This window comes from Channa argus, chromosome 4 (genome assembly GCF_033026475.1).
Source record: "Channa argus isolate prfri chromosome 4, Channa argus male v1.0, whole genome shotgun sequence".
NCBI lineage: Eukaryota > Metazoa > Chordata > Actinopteri > Anabantiformes > Channidae > Channa > Channa argus.
In genome coordinates, this window is record NC_090200.1 from 3038769 (window position 1) to 3053459 (window position 14691).

General features: G+C 40.4%; 1 protein-coding gene across 1 annotated transcript in view; it reads left to right on the forward strand.

Annotated features, from left to right (window-relative positions):
• LOC137125101 (aryl hydrocarbon receptor-like) overlaps positions 1–14509 on the forward strand; it is a 67864-nt gene extending 53355 nt beyond the window's left edge. Inside the window, exons 3-11 of the mRNA XM_067500053.1 lie at positions 1752–1933; positions 2038–2127; positions 6198–6324; positions 6456–6592; positions 6711–6913; positions 7322–7431; positions 7522–7663; positions 7782–9510; positions 10176–14509. Coding sequence (XP_067356154.1) covers positions 1752–1933; positions 2038–2127; positions 6198–6324; positions 6456–6592; positions 6711–6913; positions 7322–7431; positions 7522–7663; positions 7782–9510; positions 10176–10262 — 2807 coding nt within the window. The 3' untranslated portion in view covers positions 10263–14509. The remainder of the gene's footprint in view (positions 1–1751; positions 1934–2037; positions 2128–6197; positions 6325–6455; positions 6593–6710; positions 6914–7321; positions 7432–7521; positions 7664–7781; positions 9511–10175) is intronic.
• Positions 14510–14691: the final 182 nt, after the last annotated feature.

Genomic DNA, 14691 nt, shown 5'->3' on the forward strand with positions numbered 1-14691 from the left:
CAAACAAGTGCTCGATGCAACGTTTTCAGGGAGTTCAAATCTGAGGGTCATTATCCAGTATCTCTAAATTACACATGAAAAGCTTTTTACGATGGTTTAAGTGGAGAACATGCTGCTTATTTCCATCTCACTTAGGAACAAAACTCTCAGCTCGATCCAGATCGATTAAGTCGACCACTTCATATGAGTCTAGTGTTCCAAAATGGCCGCCGCCCCTGCTGTGTTCACTCCACAGGGGGAACATGCTGAAGCCAACGGGTAATTTTGTGGCTCTGCCATGTGTCCTCATTTGCCCTGTGCTGAGATGATCTGTGTGCTATGTGCCTGTGTGTGTGCCTGTGTGTGTGCCTGTGTGAGTGTGTGTGTGTGTGTGTGTGTGTGTGGTGTCAGGCTACAGATAATTAGTATAATTACATTTCCCGTATTCTAAAACAGCAGCCTGCATAGGTTGCAGCTGATTATTATTACAGATTGTTCTACTGATTTTTTATAGCTTCTACTTTAATCGGTTTATTTCTGGACTATAATCAGAATCATGTAAATAATCCTTCACAAGTTCCTAAGGCTCAGTGTCACATCTTCAGTTGTATTTTCTTTTCTGCCCAACGGAAACTAATCTTATTTTTAAGGCTCTAATTTAACTTTTCGTTAATTATACTGAACATTTTAACACTTAATCAGTTCGTATTTTCTAACTCGTGACAACTTTCCCAAAGCTCAGTGTCCCGTATTCCCATGTCTTTTTATACGTCACCCAACAATAGATAACTGTGAAAAACTTGCCAATACTCAAGGTGACATCTTCAGGTGTCTCTTCTAATCGAACATTACATTTTAGAAGCAAGAAGTTAAGATCTGTTCTCTTCTAATATTTAATATCTGTTACCATTTATCTTTTGTCTATAGTGGGTCAGAAAATTGTAAATAATCATCTTCTGATGTGCTGGAAATATAACATTATAGAATATAAAAGTGCAGATTTGCAGTGAATGACATTCACACCTACAGTCAATTTACAGGCACCGGTTCACCTAACATACACGTCTTTAGACTGAAAGGAAAGTTTGAGAAATACCCTAAAATCATTTCAAGACATCCGCTCGTTTACAATAGCAAATCACATGGTTCCATCCATCATCCTTTTCCGCTGATTTCCTCCTCCTCCTCGCATTCACCTGCTTCCTCTGTGAGAGGATATCTCAAGATGCCAACTATTTTTTCTCACGTTTTTCTGCTGTTGTCTCTGTGATAAGAAGTGCCAGAGGAGGAGGAGGAGGAGAAGGAGGAAGGGATGAGCAACAGTGTTGTAAGACGACAGGAAACATCAGGCAACTCCACCCAGATTGAAAGAGTCAGAAACAGGCTCTTCCTCTTTCTGATTTTCTCACTTCAAACTTAAAGATTTTGCTGCATGTTTTGAGCAAAATGCAGCTATTTGCAGAGTTATGTCACCCAAAGTTTTTTATTTGTTTGCTAATGTGCTACTATCTTACAGTGGACGGAGAAGAAGTAAAAGTTATTTCTTTGTTTAGTTTCGGTTCCTCTTGGTGGTTTCTTCTGTTGTGTTTTGCTTATTTTGGATGAAAATAGAACAAATACGCAAATCCGAATTGTGTGCCTTTCTTCGAAAGGTTCAATTAATTCCACAACAACAGAAAATGGCAACAAAAACAGTGAAATATACATCAGATTTGGCTAAACCTATTAAAAACATCAAGTCTTACATCTTTCCTTTAATTCCTTCCCTTCAGCCACCATGAAGAAAGGCCAGAATGGCTCCAGCTGGAGCAGAGAACGGAGCCTGATGTTCGGTGGAAATGTCCAGAATGTATCAACGCCATCTGCCTGCGTCTCCTCTACAGCCTTGCCCTCATCCTCCCAGGTGACGGCCATTGATGGAGTCACCTTCTCTGAGGGAGACCTGCTGCTTCAGGTAACATCTTATGTAAAAAATGGACTTTTATTTTCTTTAAATGGGATTTTATTAATAAATATAAAGGCAGCAGCTCCGAATAAGTGTTTTCCTTTGATTTTAAGGCGCTGAACGGCTTTGTGTTGGTGGTGACGACTGAAGGTTATGTCTTCTACGCATCTCCCACCATCGAGGACCTTCTCGGCTTTCATCAGGTTAGAGCATGATGAACTGATGATCAATATTAATGATGTAATAATGAAAAACAGATTCTTGCACCAGCAAAAGTGAGAAATGCAGAAATATCGAAAATTGAAGACGGATAAGACATGTTCGCCAAAACTACCAAAAAAGAGAGAAAGTACAAACCCAAATTATGCAAAATGTTCAAAGAGTCACAGGATGATCAAAAAACTTTTAAACTTGCTTAAAGGACCCAAAAGAATCTAGTCTAGAAACAGATCAATGACCCAAAAAAGATGCAAAATGACATAAAAATGAGCTCTAAAATAAGACAGCTCCAAACTTTTTGATGTCTGCAGTTTAATTTTGATCTTTTGTCTGCATACAGCTGAAGTTTTATACAAATTGCTATATTCAACCTTTGCTCATGGCCTTTACTGTATGCAAGTACTGTACATAAACAAATCAGCTGACCATATTAAAACCAATCACGAAATGTGGAATATAGAGTAGAATTTCAGAAAATCTAATTATACTGAATATTTCTATATAGAGCAATGACAGAAAGAACAATGGCTTTTACTCTTAGAGCTTATTTTTATTGTCAAATCACAGATCGCACCAAAAAAGGCAATGTCTTTCATAAAATGTGAGGAATGGTGTTAGTAATTGCATGAATTGGGCGTGAATCCTTTGGTTTCTGTGGTTTCTTTGTGAAAAACATGATGAAAACAATTGTTGGGCAACTGTTAAATGCTGTCATCATAGAAGTAAACATTACCAAACACAGCAGCATCTGTGTTTGTGTTGTGACACAAATTAAAAGCTTTTTAACTTGTTTTTAAGACACGGGAATTTAGAAACTCCCTCTGCACATATACGATCAGAAAAAGGAAACACTTTATGAAATCTGTTGCCCTGGAGCTGGGTTCTTGTCTTTCTTCAGAGCATCAGTCATCTGTCCCAGAAATTATGAAACTTGCCAGAGTGAGGTGGAGTCTGTGAGCAGAAATCACTCTTCCCTGCACAACAACCTGTTTCCACTTCATTGACCTCCTCAACTCTGATGTTCCTCTTAAAGGTTTTTGTAGCTGCTTCCTGCCATCTATGAAGCACTTGGTTTCACTTCATGTTTATAAAAGTCGGATGACAGAGATGTGAATCTATCAGCGAACATGTTGTTCTCGTTAATCACATGGAGTCACAAGCAGGCGCTGTTTCCAAAATGCTCCCTCTGTTGTAAAACCAGAGGGAGCTTTGACATCCTCTGATCATAAATAGTCTGACAATGACATATGTTGTCGAAAATACTTCTGGTTTTTTCTTTCAAATTCTGGTATTCTTACAACTTTGGAATGATTTTCCTTTTTTTCAGAGTAAATGAAAAAGAAAAGATGGTAGTTTGAAGAGTGAGAGTTCTGTCAATTCATACAAGGCATTTTTTAATCTCACATTATTGAGAATGCAGATTGTTGTTGTTATTGAAACTGTGAGATTGGTGGACGACCTCCACCTTCCTGCGCCACAGTCGCCCTACCAAAACGAGAAGCACAGAAAAACAATAACTGAAACGACTAAAATGAGAGACAAGACGTTTAAAACAAGTTGCAAAATGACTATAAAGTGAAACCAAACTATGGTCTGATCCTGCTTGTTAGCACGCAGAAACCCTGGCTTGCTCCTTTATTAAAGCTGCACCATGTTGAACTGTTGAAAGATTTTAAAAGCCGCTCCATTACTTCATACGGAAAAATAATAGACATTATTTGCAGCATTTATCCACACATCAGATTAATGCAGACGGACAGCTTGCTAAATTATGCAAACATACAGAAGAACACATGTTAGTCATGTGCCTGTGTGTGTTTATCTGTGTGCATGAGAACTGAACGGCTTTGTTGGCTGTGAACTCTTGACTTGTAAACACATTTGTTGGAACTGAGGTTAAAAATGTCTACAGTCTGTGGAAAAAAAAAACAACAATGCCTGAGGAGAGTGCACACAGTGAAAGCTTTCACACACCATAACCTTTTCTCCACACAATCTGATGTCAGGATGCTAATCAGGGAAGGAAATGTTTTGTTGTCCAGGCCAAAGTGGCTGGTAGTGCCCAAAATTCACCAGATGTTTTGACCATTACCATCATAAAGCTCTAGTTATAGAGCACATAAAAAGGGAAACAGGAGCAATCACAGCTGGTAATTAAAGGCAGAAAGCTTAGGGATGATACATTTGTTAGTTTCTTTAAAAATATTCTGGACCTAAACGGTGAAACTAACTTATCAGTAGCTAAATTTCACTAGAAAAGTTTTGTGCTCTTAAATCCAGACTTGTAGGTGGCTTTGAACTCCACAAAGGCCGCTGAGCAGTTTGAGGCCACTTTTCAGCCTCGCTGACAAAGGAGGGTTTTGTGTCGGGTTTGTTTGTTGATGGTTGAGCAACAGAAAGAGGCTGAGAGGTGTGGTTCTCAGCACCTCGGCCTCGCCAGCACAACAGCGTCTGTGTTTGCAGCCTCGACTCTGTGGCATTAATCCACTCGCTGGTCTGTCAGTGCAGAGAGCATTATTCACACCATGTGTGTGTGTGTTTACATTTGCATCATTGGTCTTGAACGCAGCTTGCCAGTACAAACATTGGAGGGGCAGGAGCTCACCAAAACAAGGGCTGAGTCGGGGTAGACAGACACAGCCTCTGGATCCATTTATTTGAAATTCTCTGGCTTCCTTACGAGACGTAAAATCTAGTGGTGAAAGACAGGGATGTGTTTAAGCCATGTAATTTGCAGTGAAGTCACCGTATAGTGCAAGATTCCCTAAAGTGATTTGTCATTCATGTATTGCACAACAAAAAGTCCGTTCTAGTTGTTGATAGAATGAGGGGGATGAAGATTTTGGTGTTTCTAAAGCTTTAAAGAGGCTTATTAGACACACTGAGACCCATCGCTGTTGTTACTTCATCCAAGCAGCATTATGTTATTCTAGGATATCAGCACCTTTAACAAGCTTTAACTGCATCTCATTGCAAAAATAACATGGATGGCCTGCAGTGCTGGTAAACCACAAACTAAAGGATGCAAAATAACTAAAACAGGGGCCAACAAACACGATGACCAGTACTTTAACAAAGAAGCAACCCAAAAACTTTTTCGGGCTTTTTATTTCTGTAAACTTCACTTTTTTGCAGTAAAGTGTGATTTGGACATTTTTAATTTCTAAGTGCTAAGAAAACAGATATAACAAGGGGTTGTGGCACCTATAGCATGCTGAAGGCAGGAGTTAGTGGGGCCAAAAAAACTAAAACATGATCTAGAAACTAAGGAGGCTATATGAATAAGAAAAATTGATGGTAATAGCACTGAGAAAACTGTGGAACCAAAACACAGACACCAGGGGAAACACGGTGTACTGTCGGCAAATCTCACCAAACCAGAGAGTTTGGGCAAAACAGATAACCAAACCTCGAAAAACCAAACCAGAGACCAACAGACTGAGAAAAACAAAGACAAAATCTCGACCAAAAAGTCAGAGTCCATAAAGGAGAAGTCAGGTAGAGCCGAGCACAAACTGGGGGGGGAATATATAAACACCTTGTGCAGGAGCATAGGGGAAGCAGAGACCAATCCAGCAGGGGAGTGTCGGGAAAGCTGGGTTTAAAAAAAGCAAGGGAACAGGTGAAAACAATCAGGGCTGATGATGAGTGGTGAAGTAGCTGAAATGACTAGACAGGAAGTGAAACAGATGGATTACAAAACAAAACCTAGGAAACAGGAAGCTGGGCTGTGAAAAACAGAGTCAAGAGTGAAGGGCAGAGATTGATGGGAATAGAGGAAGAGCCGGAGAAGGGGGGGCAGAGAGGGGGAGTGCAAGTATAATGACTGACAAAGGGTGGGGGGTGTGAGCGGGTAGACTGGTGCAAGGAAGGCCGAAAGGTGTAGGTGAGTGGAGTCCAGTGTCAGATCCATGACAGTATCATTACTGAGCAATTCTACATGTGTGGTGTCTTGAAATGTCCATTGTTTGAGTCATCCAATAAAAGCAGGCCTAATTATGTGAGCTAAGTATGAAAGTGCGTAACGAGGACACTTATTTGTTTCTGCATTCAGTCGGACGTCATCCATCAGAGTGTGTTTGAGCTGATCCATACTGATGACCGAGCTCTGTTCAGACAACAGCTTCACTTCGCCCTCAAGCCAAACTCCTGTCAGCAGGACGACACCGCAGACAGTGCCAGTAAGTCCAGGCAAATGCCACAACTGACCTTGTAAGACTGTTTAGCTGACGATAAAAGACTGTCAACATGAGGATAATAAAAATGCGGTTGTGTGTTTTTAAGTTGGTGAGTATTATTATCATCTTAACAGTTGAGCAGAGCTCTACAGATATCAGCACTGTGATGAACTACGATCCTCAGACCATGCCTCCAGAAAACTCATCCATACTCGAGAGAAACTTCAGCTGCCGTTTCCGCTGCCTGCTCGACAACTCCTCCGGCTTCCTGGTAACACAAGACCCACAGCAATACTTAAATTAACAAAGCTGACTCTTTGCAGCTGAGATATCAGTTAAAATGTTAATCTTGCTTCTGTTTGTGAGTAAAGCCTTGTGTTCGTCTTCAGGCATTGAACTTCCGTGGCCGTCTGAAGTTCCTTCACGGTCAGAACCGCGTGTCAGAGGACGGGACCTTGGTTCCCCCGCAGCTCGCTCTGTTTTCCATTGCTACTCCAATGCAGCCACCATCCATCCTGGAGATCCGCACCAAGATGCTTCTCTTCCAAACCAAACACAAGCTCGACTTCACGCCGATGGGCATCGACACCAGGTAGACAGGCACATTAGACGGTGCTTCCTCTCTAAGCAAAGAGAGCTGCATTCAGCCTAATCCTATCAATTTCCTTTTTTTTTCTTGGTTTTGCCCTTGAAAGCAGAAATGACAGTGGAATTAATTAAAACATGTAACCACCAGAAACATCAGAAAGTAAATAGTTTGAGCGTTTGAGAACAAAAGACTTCACACGACATACACTGGGATTTGCAAGTTTTGTTCTTAAAAACTAAATGAGCACAGACCATTATTTCTACAAATACGTAGCAGGATACATCTGCAAACAAATCCTGATGATCTACTGTAAAGCTGCACAATTAATCAAGTGATGCCTTCTAGAAATTGTACCTGAAAGCAGTAAAAAATCTGAGCTGTCATTCATGGGTGTTTTTGTGTTTTTCGCAGAGGGAAAGTAGTTCTGGGTTATAATGAAATAGAGCTTACTATGAGGGGTTCAGGCTACCACTTCATCCACGCTGCAGACATGATGTACTGCGCCGAGAACCACGTGAGAAGTAAGTGACAAAATCAGCATGATGTGCTCACCTTCTAAAGAAATCACCTACTCTAGTATCTGAAGTTAACTGTTTCTGTCTCCTACACAGTGATAAAAACCGGAGAGAGTGGTTTCACTGTCTTCAGGCTGCTGACTAAAACTGGTACCTGGGTCTGGGTTCAGGCCAATGCCAGGCTGGTCTTTAAAGGAGGGAGACCGGACTTCATTGTGGCCCGACAGAGAGCTCTGACGTAAGCTAACCAGCCAAAGATCTGTTGTCTCATAACCATTTAGCTAAGAAGGAACAAGTTAATTCCTAATTAGTTGCAGTCCTCAAATCACAATCTCTGCTCGTCTGTTTTCCCACAGAAATGAAGAAGGTGAAGAACAACTTCGCCTCAGACGCCTGCAGCTGCCATTCAACTTTGCCTCTGGAGAAGCGTTACTTTACGAAATTACTCCAACCGTCGAAGTCCCTGAATCCGGCTCCGCTCCAAAGCAAAGGAAGATTGACGACTACTCCGTCAGCGCTGACTCCATCCTGGGCTGCATGCTGAGTCAGGATCAGTCACTGTACTGTGAACACAACACCAACACCTTTAACTCCCTAAGTGATGCAGCCTTCAAGGACACCCACGCCACAGTCAATGTTCCTGGAGATACCTGGCAGATCCCGTCACCCAAACCCGAGGCAAGCCTGTTGAAGTCGGAAGCTGCAGTTCAGGGCATGATGGAGACTCTGCAGCAGATTCTCGGGGAGAACGACCTTGCTGAAACCCTGGATGTGGAACCCAACGAGCTCAAGGGCTGGGAGAGTATGCTGTTTAAGATGAGCACAACCACCTGCGAAATGAGTGAAGATCTGAACGACATTCTCAGCAATGACATACTGACATATGTCGAAGAGCAGCTCCAGAAGGAGGGTGGACTCAGTCTCCCAGATCAGCTGGATGAAGTACCAGCCTGTCTTTCCACTTTGGACCTGCAGAGCCAGAATCAGAACTTCAGTTGGCCTATGGAGTCTCAGAGCCAGCTGACACAAAACAGAGGGCATATGATGGCTGGACAAATGGCACCAGCCCCAGCAACAATGAAGCTATCCCACATGGATCTTTCCAGTGCTCCTGGTTTAATCGGTCCAACCCTTCAGCAGATTGCCTCCCAGCAAACACTCTCTCCTTCTGTTGGTCTTGGTAACATTGGGGCTCCAGTAACCTTCAAACCACCAGTGGCAGAACCATGTGCTCAAGCCCAAAGTCAGCTGAGGACCTTACAAGTCAACACCAGTGACAGCAACCTTGGAGCATACAGGCAAACCAATCCGCTTCACTCCACCCAACTGGCTCAGCCAGCACAGAACCCCGTTCAGATGAGGATGCCTAACCTCCCAGGCAGCCTTCAGGACCAAAGTGCAGAAAGGCCGTTAAATTCTTTGTTCAAATTTCAAGGCAACCAGTGGAACTCGTCCATCCAAGCTGACAAGTTTGTGGAAACATACAACCAAAATATTTCAAACAAACCAAGCTTTACTGCAGATGCTGTGTCATCTAACTGCTTACAGGGAAGCTTTGCCCTTCAGACACAAAATGGTGACAGTCAGAGACAGTCTTGGCCACTGGAGCAGCAGCAACTGCTTGCAAGTGGTCAACAACAAATGGGTGCTTGCCTCAACCAAATGTCAGGATTTCAAAGTAACCCTGGAGTTGTTGCAGCTCAAAATGCTGTTAACAGCAGGCCAATGTTTGGTCCTTCAGAGATGTCCAGCTCACCATTTACTGTTCAACAAGGCTTGGAGCCACCACCTCTGGGAGCATCCAGCAGTTGTATGTTCAGCAACACCATCCCGTCAGTGTCTGTAAATGAAATGAACCTCAGTCAGACGTCCGCCTGCCAGAGATTAAAACTCCCTGGCAATCAGATCCCTTCAAAGCCTTCCTGTTTCTATCAGGGTCTCGTTGGAGGCGGATTAGTGAAGGGGATGACAGCGATCCCGAATCCTGAGGACTCAGCACTGTCTTGCCAAATCACCACTGGTCTGGACTCAAATGGCCTAATGGTGCAGCAACAGCCATATCAAAACTTCAGTGATCCGACACAGGTAAAGAAAGGCTTTTACCACACGAGAAACTAGAGCTTTGAGGCTGCAAAGATCCTGCTTGGAAGAAAGTGTAGGGTTTCACTTCTTTGTAAAGTTTGGGTTAAAGCCTCTACAGCCTCTAAAGCAGTTACCAAAAGGATCTAGTTTTAGCTTCTCAAATGGAAAAATATACCTTTCTTTTGCTTTATTATGACAAACTGAACATCCTTTTTTTGACATTCTGATAGGGGGCGAAATTACAGAAAACAATAAAGTCATTATTGTATTTGAAAATGCTGTGAAATTCTGTTTAAGTGGACGTGTTAACTGGATGACAACCAAACATTAAAAAGCAGAATTATTCAAAGTTATGCTTAAATATAATTTCCCTGGCACATAAGATTGTCCATCAGAAAGCTCTGACAAGTTTATTTGATCATTTTATCATTTATATTTATCAGTTAGCTTTGATGTTTGGTGTGTCAAGTAGAGTTCACGTATGTCCTTCAGTTCAGAGCATGTTTACACCATTTAGTGTCATGTTGATTTGGAGCTGCACATTGCCCTGTGATTATTAACGATAGACTGTTAAAAGCAAAGCACGGCCTTTAAAATGAATGAGGGTTAGGGTGAATTTTCAAATGATTCAATAAAGACCTTGTAACCTGCCATTGCTTGTTTTACAGATCAGTAGCCATCCAACCATGGGAAACGGAGGTTTCCCTGTCTCCTCGCTGCCCAATGGGAACCCGTACTACTCAGAGAACAAATAGGAATCAGCCTCTGACTTCTGACGGCAGAGGATCCCAACTCTGACTGAAACAGCAGCTTAAAGGAAGCCTCCTGTCTCTTAGACTGAAGAACAGAAATGTTCCCTAAAAAAGACAAGAAGACAAAATACGGTGCCTCTCCATCGCTCTTCCCTTAATAGGAAACAGCAATGAAAGCTTTAAAAGTTCCTTAGGTCTGGTGAATAGCTGGGCTTTCTTCAAGGAAGACAAGTTTCAACGGGAAGAAAAAGCAATTTGTTTGAATTTCCATGCGTGGAGCTGGTTGGATTCTACCAAAAAGTGATAAAGGATAACCCGAATTTGTGCAATCATGTTAACGTTGGAGACATTCTGTCACGAGCAATCCAGTTTTAGGATGTCTGGGGATTTTTCTGCCATGCTGATGGCTAAAGGTTTGGCGGCAGCCATGTGTTGTACCACTTGTTCCCACCAAGTTGACCAGCGGACGAGGACATTTTAGTAACAGATTGTGGTTGGCATGTGTTTGATGGAAATATTTAGACATGTGGAAATCAGAATACTGATGATGAGATGAGAAGCGCGTGTGCACTGCTCTGCTTGTGAAATTAGCGGATTCTCCAGTGCAGTGGAGGCGAGATCGCTACCAGACTGATGGACCTGAAAGTAAAGAAGGGGCCGCTGAGAGAACCTTCAACCACCTGGTCATCCTCTGCCGTCTCTTACGCACAATATGTTTTCTACTTTGAACGCTCAGAAGGATAAAATATAAATACTTATGTTTCATTTTTTTTTGTTGTTGTCTTTGCGCTTATGTCCTTTTGAAAATGCTTCTTCATTAATTTCATTTCAATGCTTTACTTTCCCAGTGAGGGAAATGTTGCTTTCAGACAGGGTATAAAAAAAGAAAAAGAAAAAAAGAAACGTACAATTAAATCATAGCATCATTGTACTACACAGCAATATCTAAGATTTAAACTTAATCAGTGAAAACAGCGGCTCGCTATATTTCGGACAGAGCTTGTCCCTGAGCCCATTTGTTTCTTTCCCTTTTTTTTTTCTTTATTATTTCTGTGTTGTTGCACAGACAGTGCCTTAAACCAACAGAACTTTAAAGGAACAGTGTGTTAAAATGTAGAAAACATTTCTATTTGAAACATTAGCACACAGGAAACCAAAGTTAAACCTGCCCTTGCCTTAACTTCATCCAGCCAACTTGTCACAAGTTTTTGCACTATTCCTTTAAAGTGTTCCTAAAGCGTTAAAAATATTTTTTTAAGTACTCTGACAGAACACTAAGAGCTTTTTTACAAAATGAGTGTTCAACAACAATTTCTTTATGCCATTAACAGACTGGATTCTCTAGATTTGATCAATACTGGACAATAAATTTGCTAATGTGACGTTTTGGAATATAACTTAAAAATATGAATAATAATTTAAGGTTTTTCATTAATATATTTAAAACAGAATAATAGACCCAGAGTGAGAGTCAAAGCTTATTCACTGCTACTAATAACAGGATCTTTTACAGTTTATCAGTCTCTCTGCAACATGGTGATTTTGAGATTGTCTTATTTATATTTTCCCCCACATACGTCCGTCCTCTTTCTCTTTACCGTTCTGTCTTGAGGTTAATTAATCAACACTTATGCTGGGTCAGGGAGTATGTGCTAAACCCAGACCGTCCGGCAGCACAACACAGAAGTAAAGGAGTGAAAGGCAGCTATTGTATTTTTGTAATTGGGGGGGGGGGGGATGTATGCTTCACAAGTTTAACAGGAGGTGGGAAATTTTAAGTGCCTTTTTAAAAGAAAGGTAAAGTGCTAAAGTGCTTTGTTTGTCATTATACATACAATGGCAATTGAAAGTAGCTCTGCTGGTGTTGAAAACGTGATTTAGCACTTACCGATTGAAAACAAACCTCGTAAGAAAGCACCCGACTGCGAGAATTGTTTTACATCCTGCCGCTTTATCCAGGACCGAGCAGTAAAATCTGCTTGCCTTAGTTTTTTTAGCACTTCTGTACATTTTCATATTAAAAAAAATATAAAAGAAATACATTTAAGCAGATTTAAAAAAAAAACAGTTCAAATGAATACTTGACTATAGTGTAGTCAATAAAGCCATGTGTGATACTTCATTCTAGAGGATACCAAAGGGAAGAGACAGACAAGAGTTGTACTTTTGGAGAATCATTTTCTACTGTACAAATACAACAGCAGGAAAAACCCCAGAATTGTCGTAGAAAAATAGACTCATGCTGCACCCAAGACCCAGATTCGCACTGTCGGTACTCAATGACTTTAAATGCAAACTAAAATGTGTAACTCTCGTGAAAACAGTTCCGTCATAGTCACAACTTGGAAACAAAAAACAATTATTGCTGAAAGAATTAGTTACCACAAAAGTAATCAACTATTTTCACTGCCGATTAATCTTAGTGAAAATGCTGAACTGAATACTGTATAGTTACAGGCTCTCAAATGAGAGGATTTCATTGTAATTCAAATAAAGTACTGGACAAAGTAAAATATGTTAGGAAATCACCTGTTGCTGCGGATGTTTGGCACAACTTTCCATATTAACAAACAAAAAAAAGCAACCCAGAATTTATCAAATATAATATGAGCATTATGTGACTTGTTTTTTGAAAACAACTTGATGTCAGTGCAGTTGTCAGAAAGAAACGCTGGGTGTTTACTGGTTTATTTTTGCCTAGAACTGTCTAAGCTTGCACTTGATTAATAAATCGTCTTATTTGTAAAAAAAAAAAAAAAAAAACTAACAAAAAAAACCCGACAACCTCTAAACGTTCCCAAAAATCAGATCTTTCTAGCCACAGTTAGAACAGCATGTTTACTCGAAAGGTGGGATTTCAACAATACTCTCACAATTTTAAATGTGGCATCAGCTGCAATTCTCTTAATGTTTTAGGGTTGTTGAAAGGCATTCTGGGTAATGTAGTAAACCACTAACTGAGGTAAAAAGAAAGTAGCTTGAGTTTACTTTAATATTGCTTTGACTCAATCTTAAGTTTCAAAGTGCAAAACACATCAGCGTGAATCATGTTTTTGTTTTTCCTTTTTTGCTGTTTTAAAATAATATAATTTTGTCCTTTATAATGTGATGCCATTAAATAGCAACGCTGTCATCAACAGCAAATCTGGAGTTTCTCTAATTATAAGCGATGTATAATTATAGTATTTGAAATTACATGCAGTAAGGTGTCCTTTTAAAGTGTTTTATGTATTGTCTCTTCACTTTACTGTGAATACACTTTATGCTCCATACAAATCGACAGTTTTACTTGGTGTTTTCATTCAATCGAGACACCAAAAGTAGATTTTTTTAAAAAAAAAGTGACAATCACTGAAGATACTGTGATGCTGTAGTGCTGGAAATCAGAAATCAAACAATTAAAACCACAGGAACAGAAACTCCAAAGCTTTTTGAGAGGGACGTTGAAAAAGTCGTGGTGTAGTGAGTATAGAACCGTGATTCGGTGTTTTGCATTTTGTGCTTTTAACGGTAAGAATTTAGCCATTTTGATTATCAAAACTGTAAACGTTGAGCCAAAGCAGTAGTAAAATAATGTCAATTGTGTTGAAGCAAACACCAGTGCTCAAAACTTCTTCAAAGGTTTTCGAACATTTGGGGGGAATTTGTATGAAACCCGGGATTTATGCGCCAAAACCCAAAATCCAAGACCAACAGTTATCACAGATCAGTGATGTTCAGAAAAGGCTGAATATTTTTGACATTTTGCAAAATGAAGCGTGATCTAATCGATGTGTTGTGAATTTCGCAGTGCACCTTAACGGCTGTCCACTTTTGAATCTGGATCGCTTTCAATCAGAGCCTTTGTCTCGCAAAGTATTCTGCGTCTACAAATATAAATATGTCTTGTTGCTTGCTCCTAGGTAAAAGAAGCCTTTGCACTTAAACATATTTACTACTACTTTCTTTTTTAAACCCCAAGAGGCAAAGGCTCTAAAATGCAGTATCTGTGTGTACCTGTATATATATATGTATGTTTTCTTTTTTGTTATATATTGTGTATTTTTAATATCATATTGCTTTAACCTGTCTCACACTTATAATTTTTGTACATTTTCTGCACAGCATACACATGTAACCTCTTGTTATGACTTTTGTAACTTGTCCTATTGTTTCTTGTGAATTTTCTTTCAACGTTTTGCTTCTAATAGCGTATAAGTGCTCGAGTCAATCTTTTCGTGCTCAGCATAATAAAGGTGATCTGATCACAAGTCGCAGTTTCAGCATCTCTCCTGCCACGACGGAACCTGACACGGCTTTAAACACTGAGCTGGGGGGAAAAAAAGGTTTATGCTTTTTAAATTACAATATTTTGACCCAAAAATGTTCAATTTTGTAAACCCGGAAAATCATTTTTTTAAACCATATACTGCATTGTAGCGTTGATGTAGAT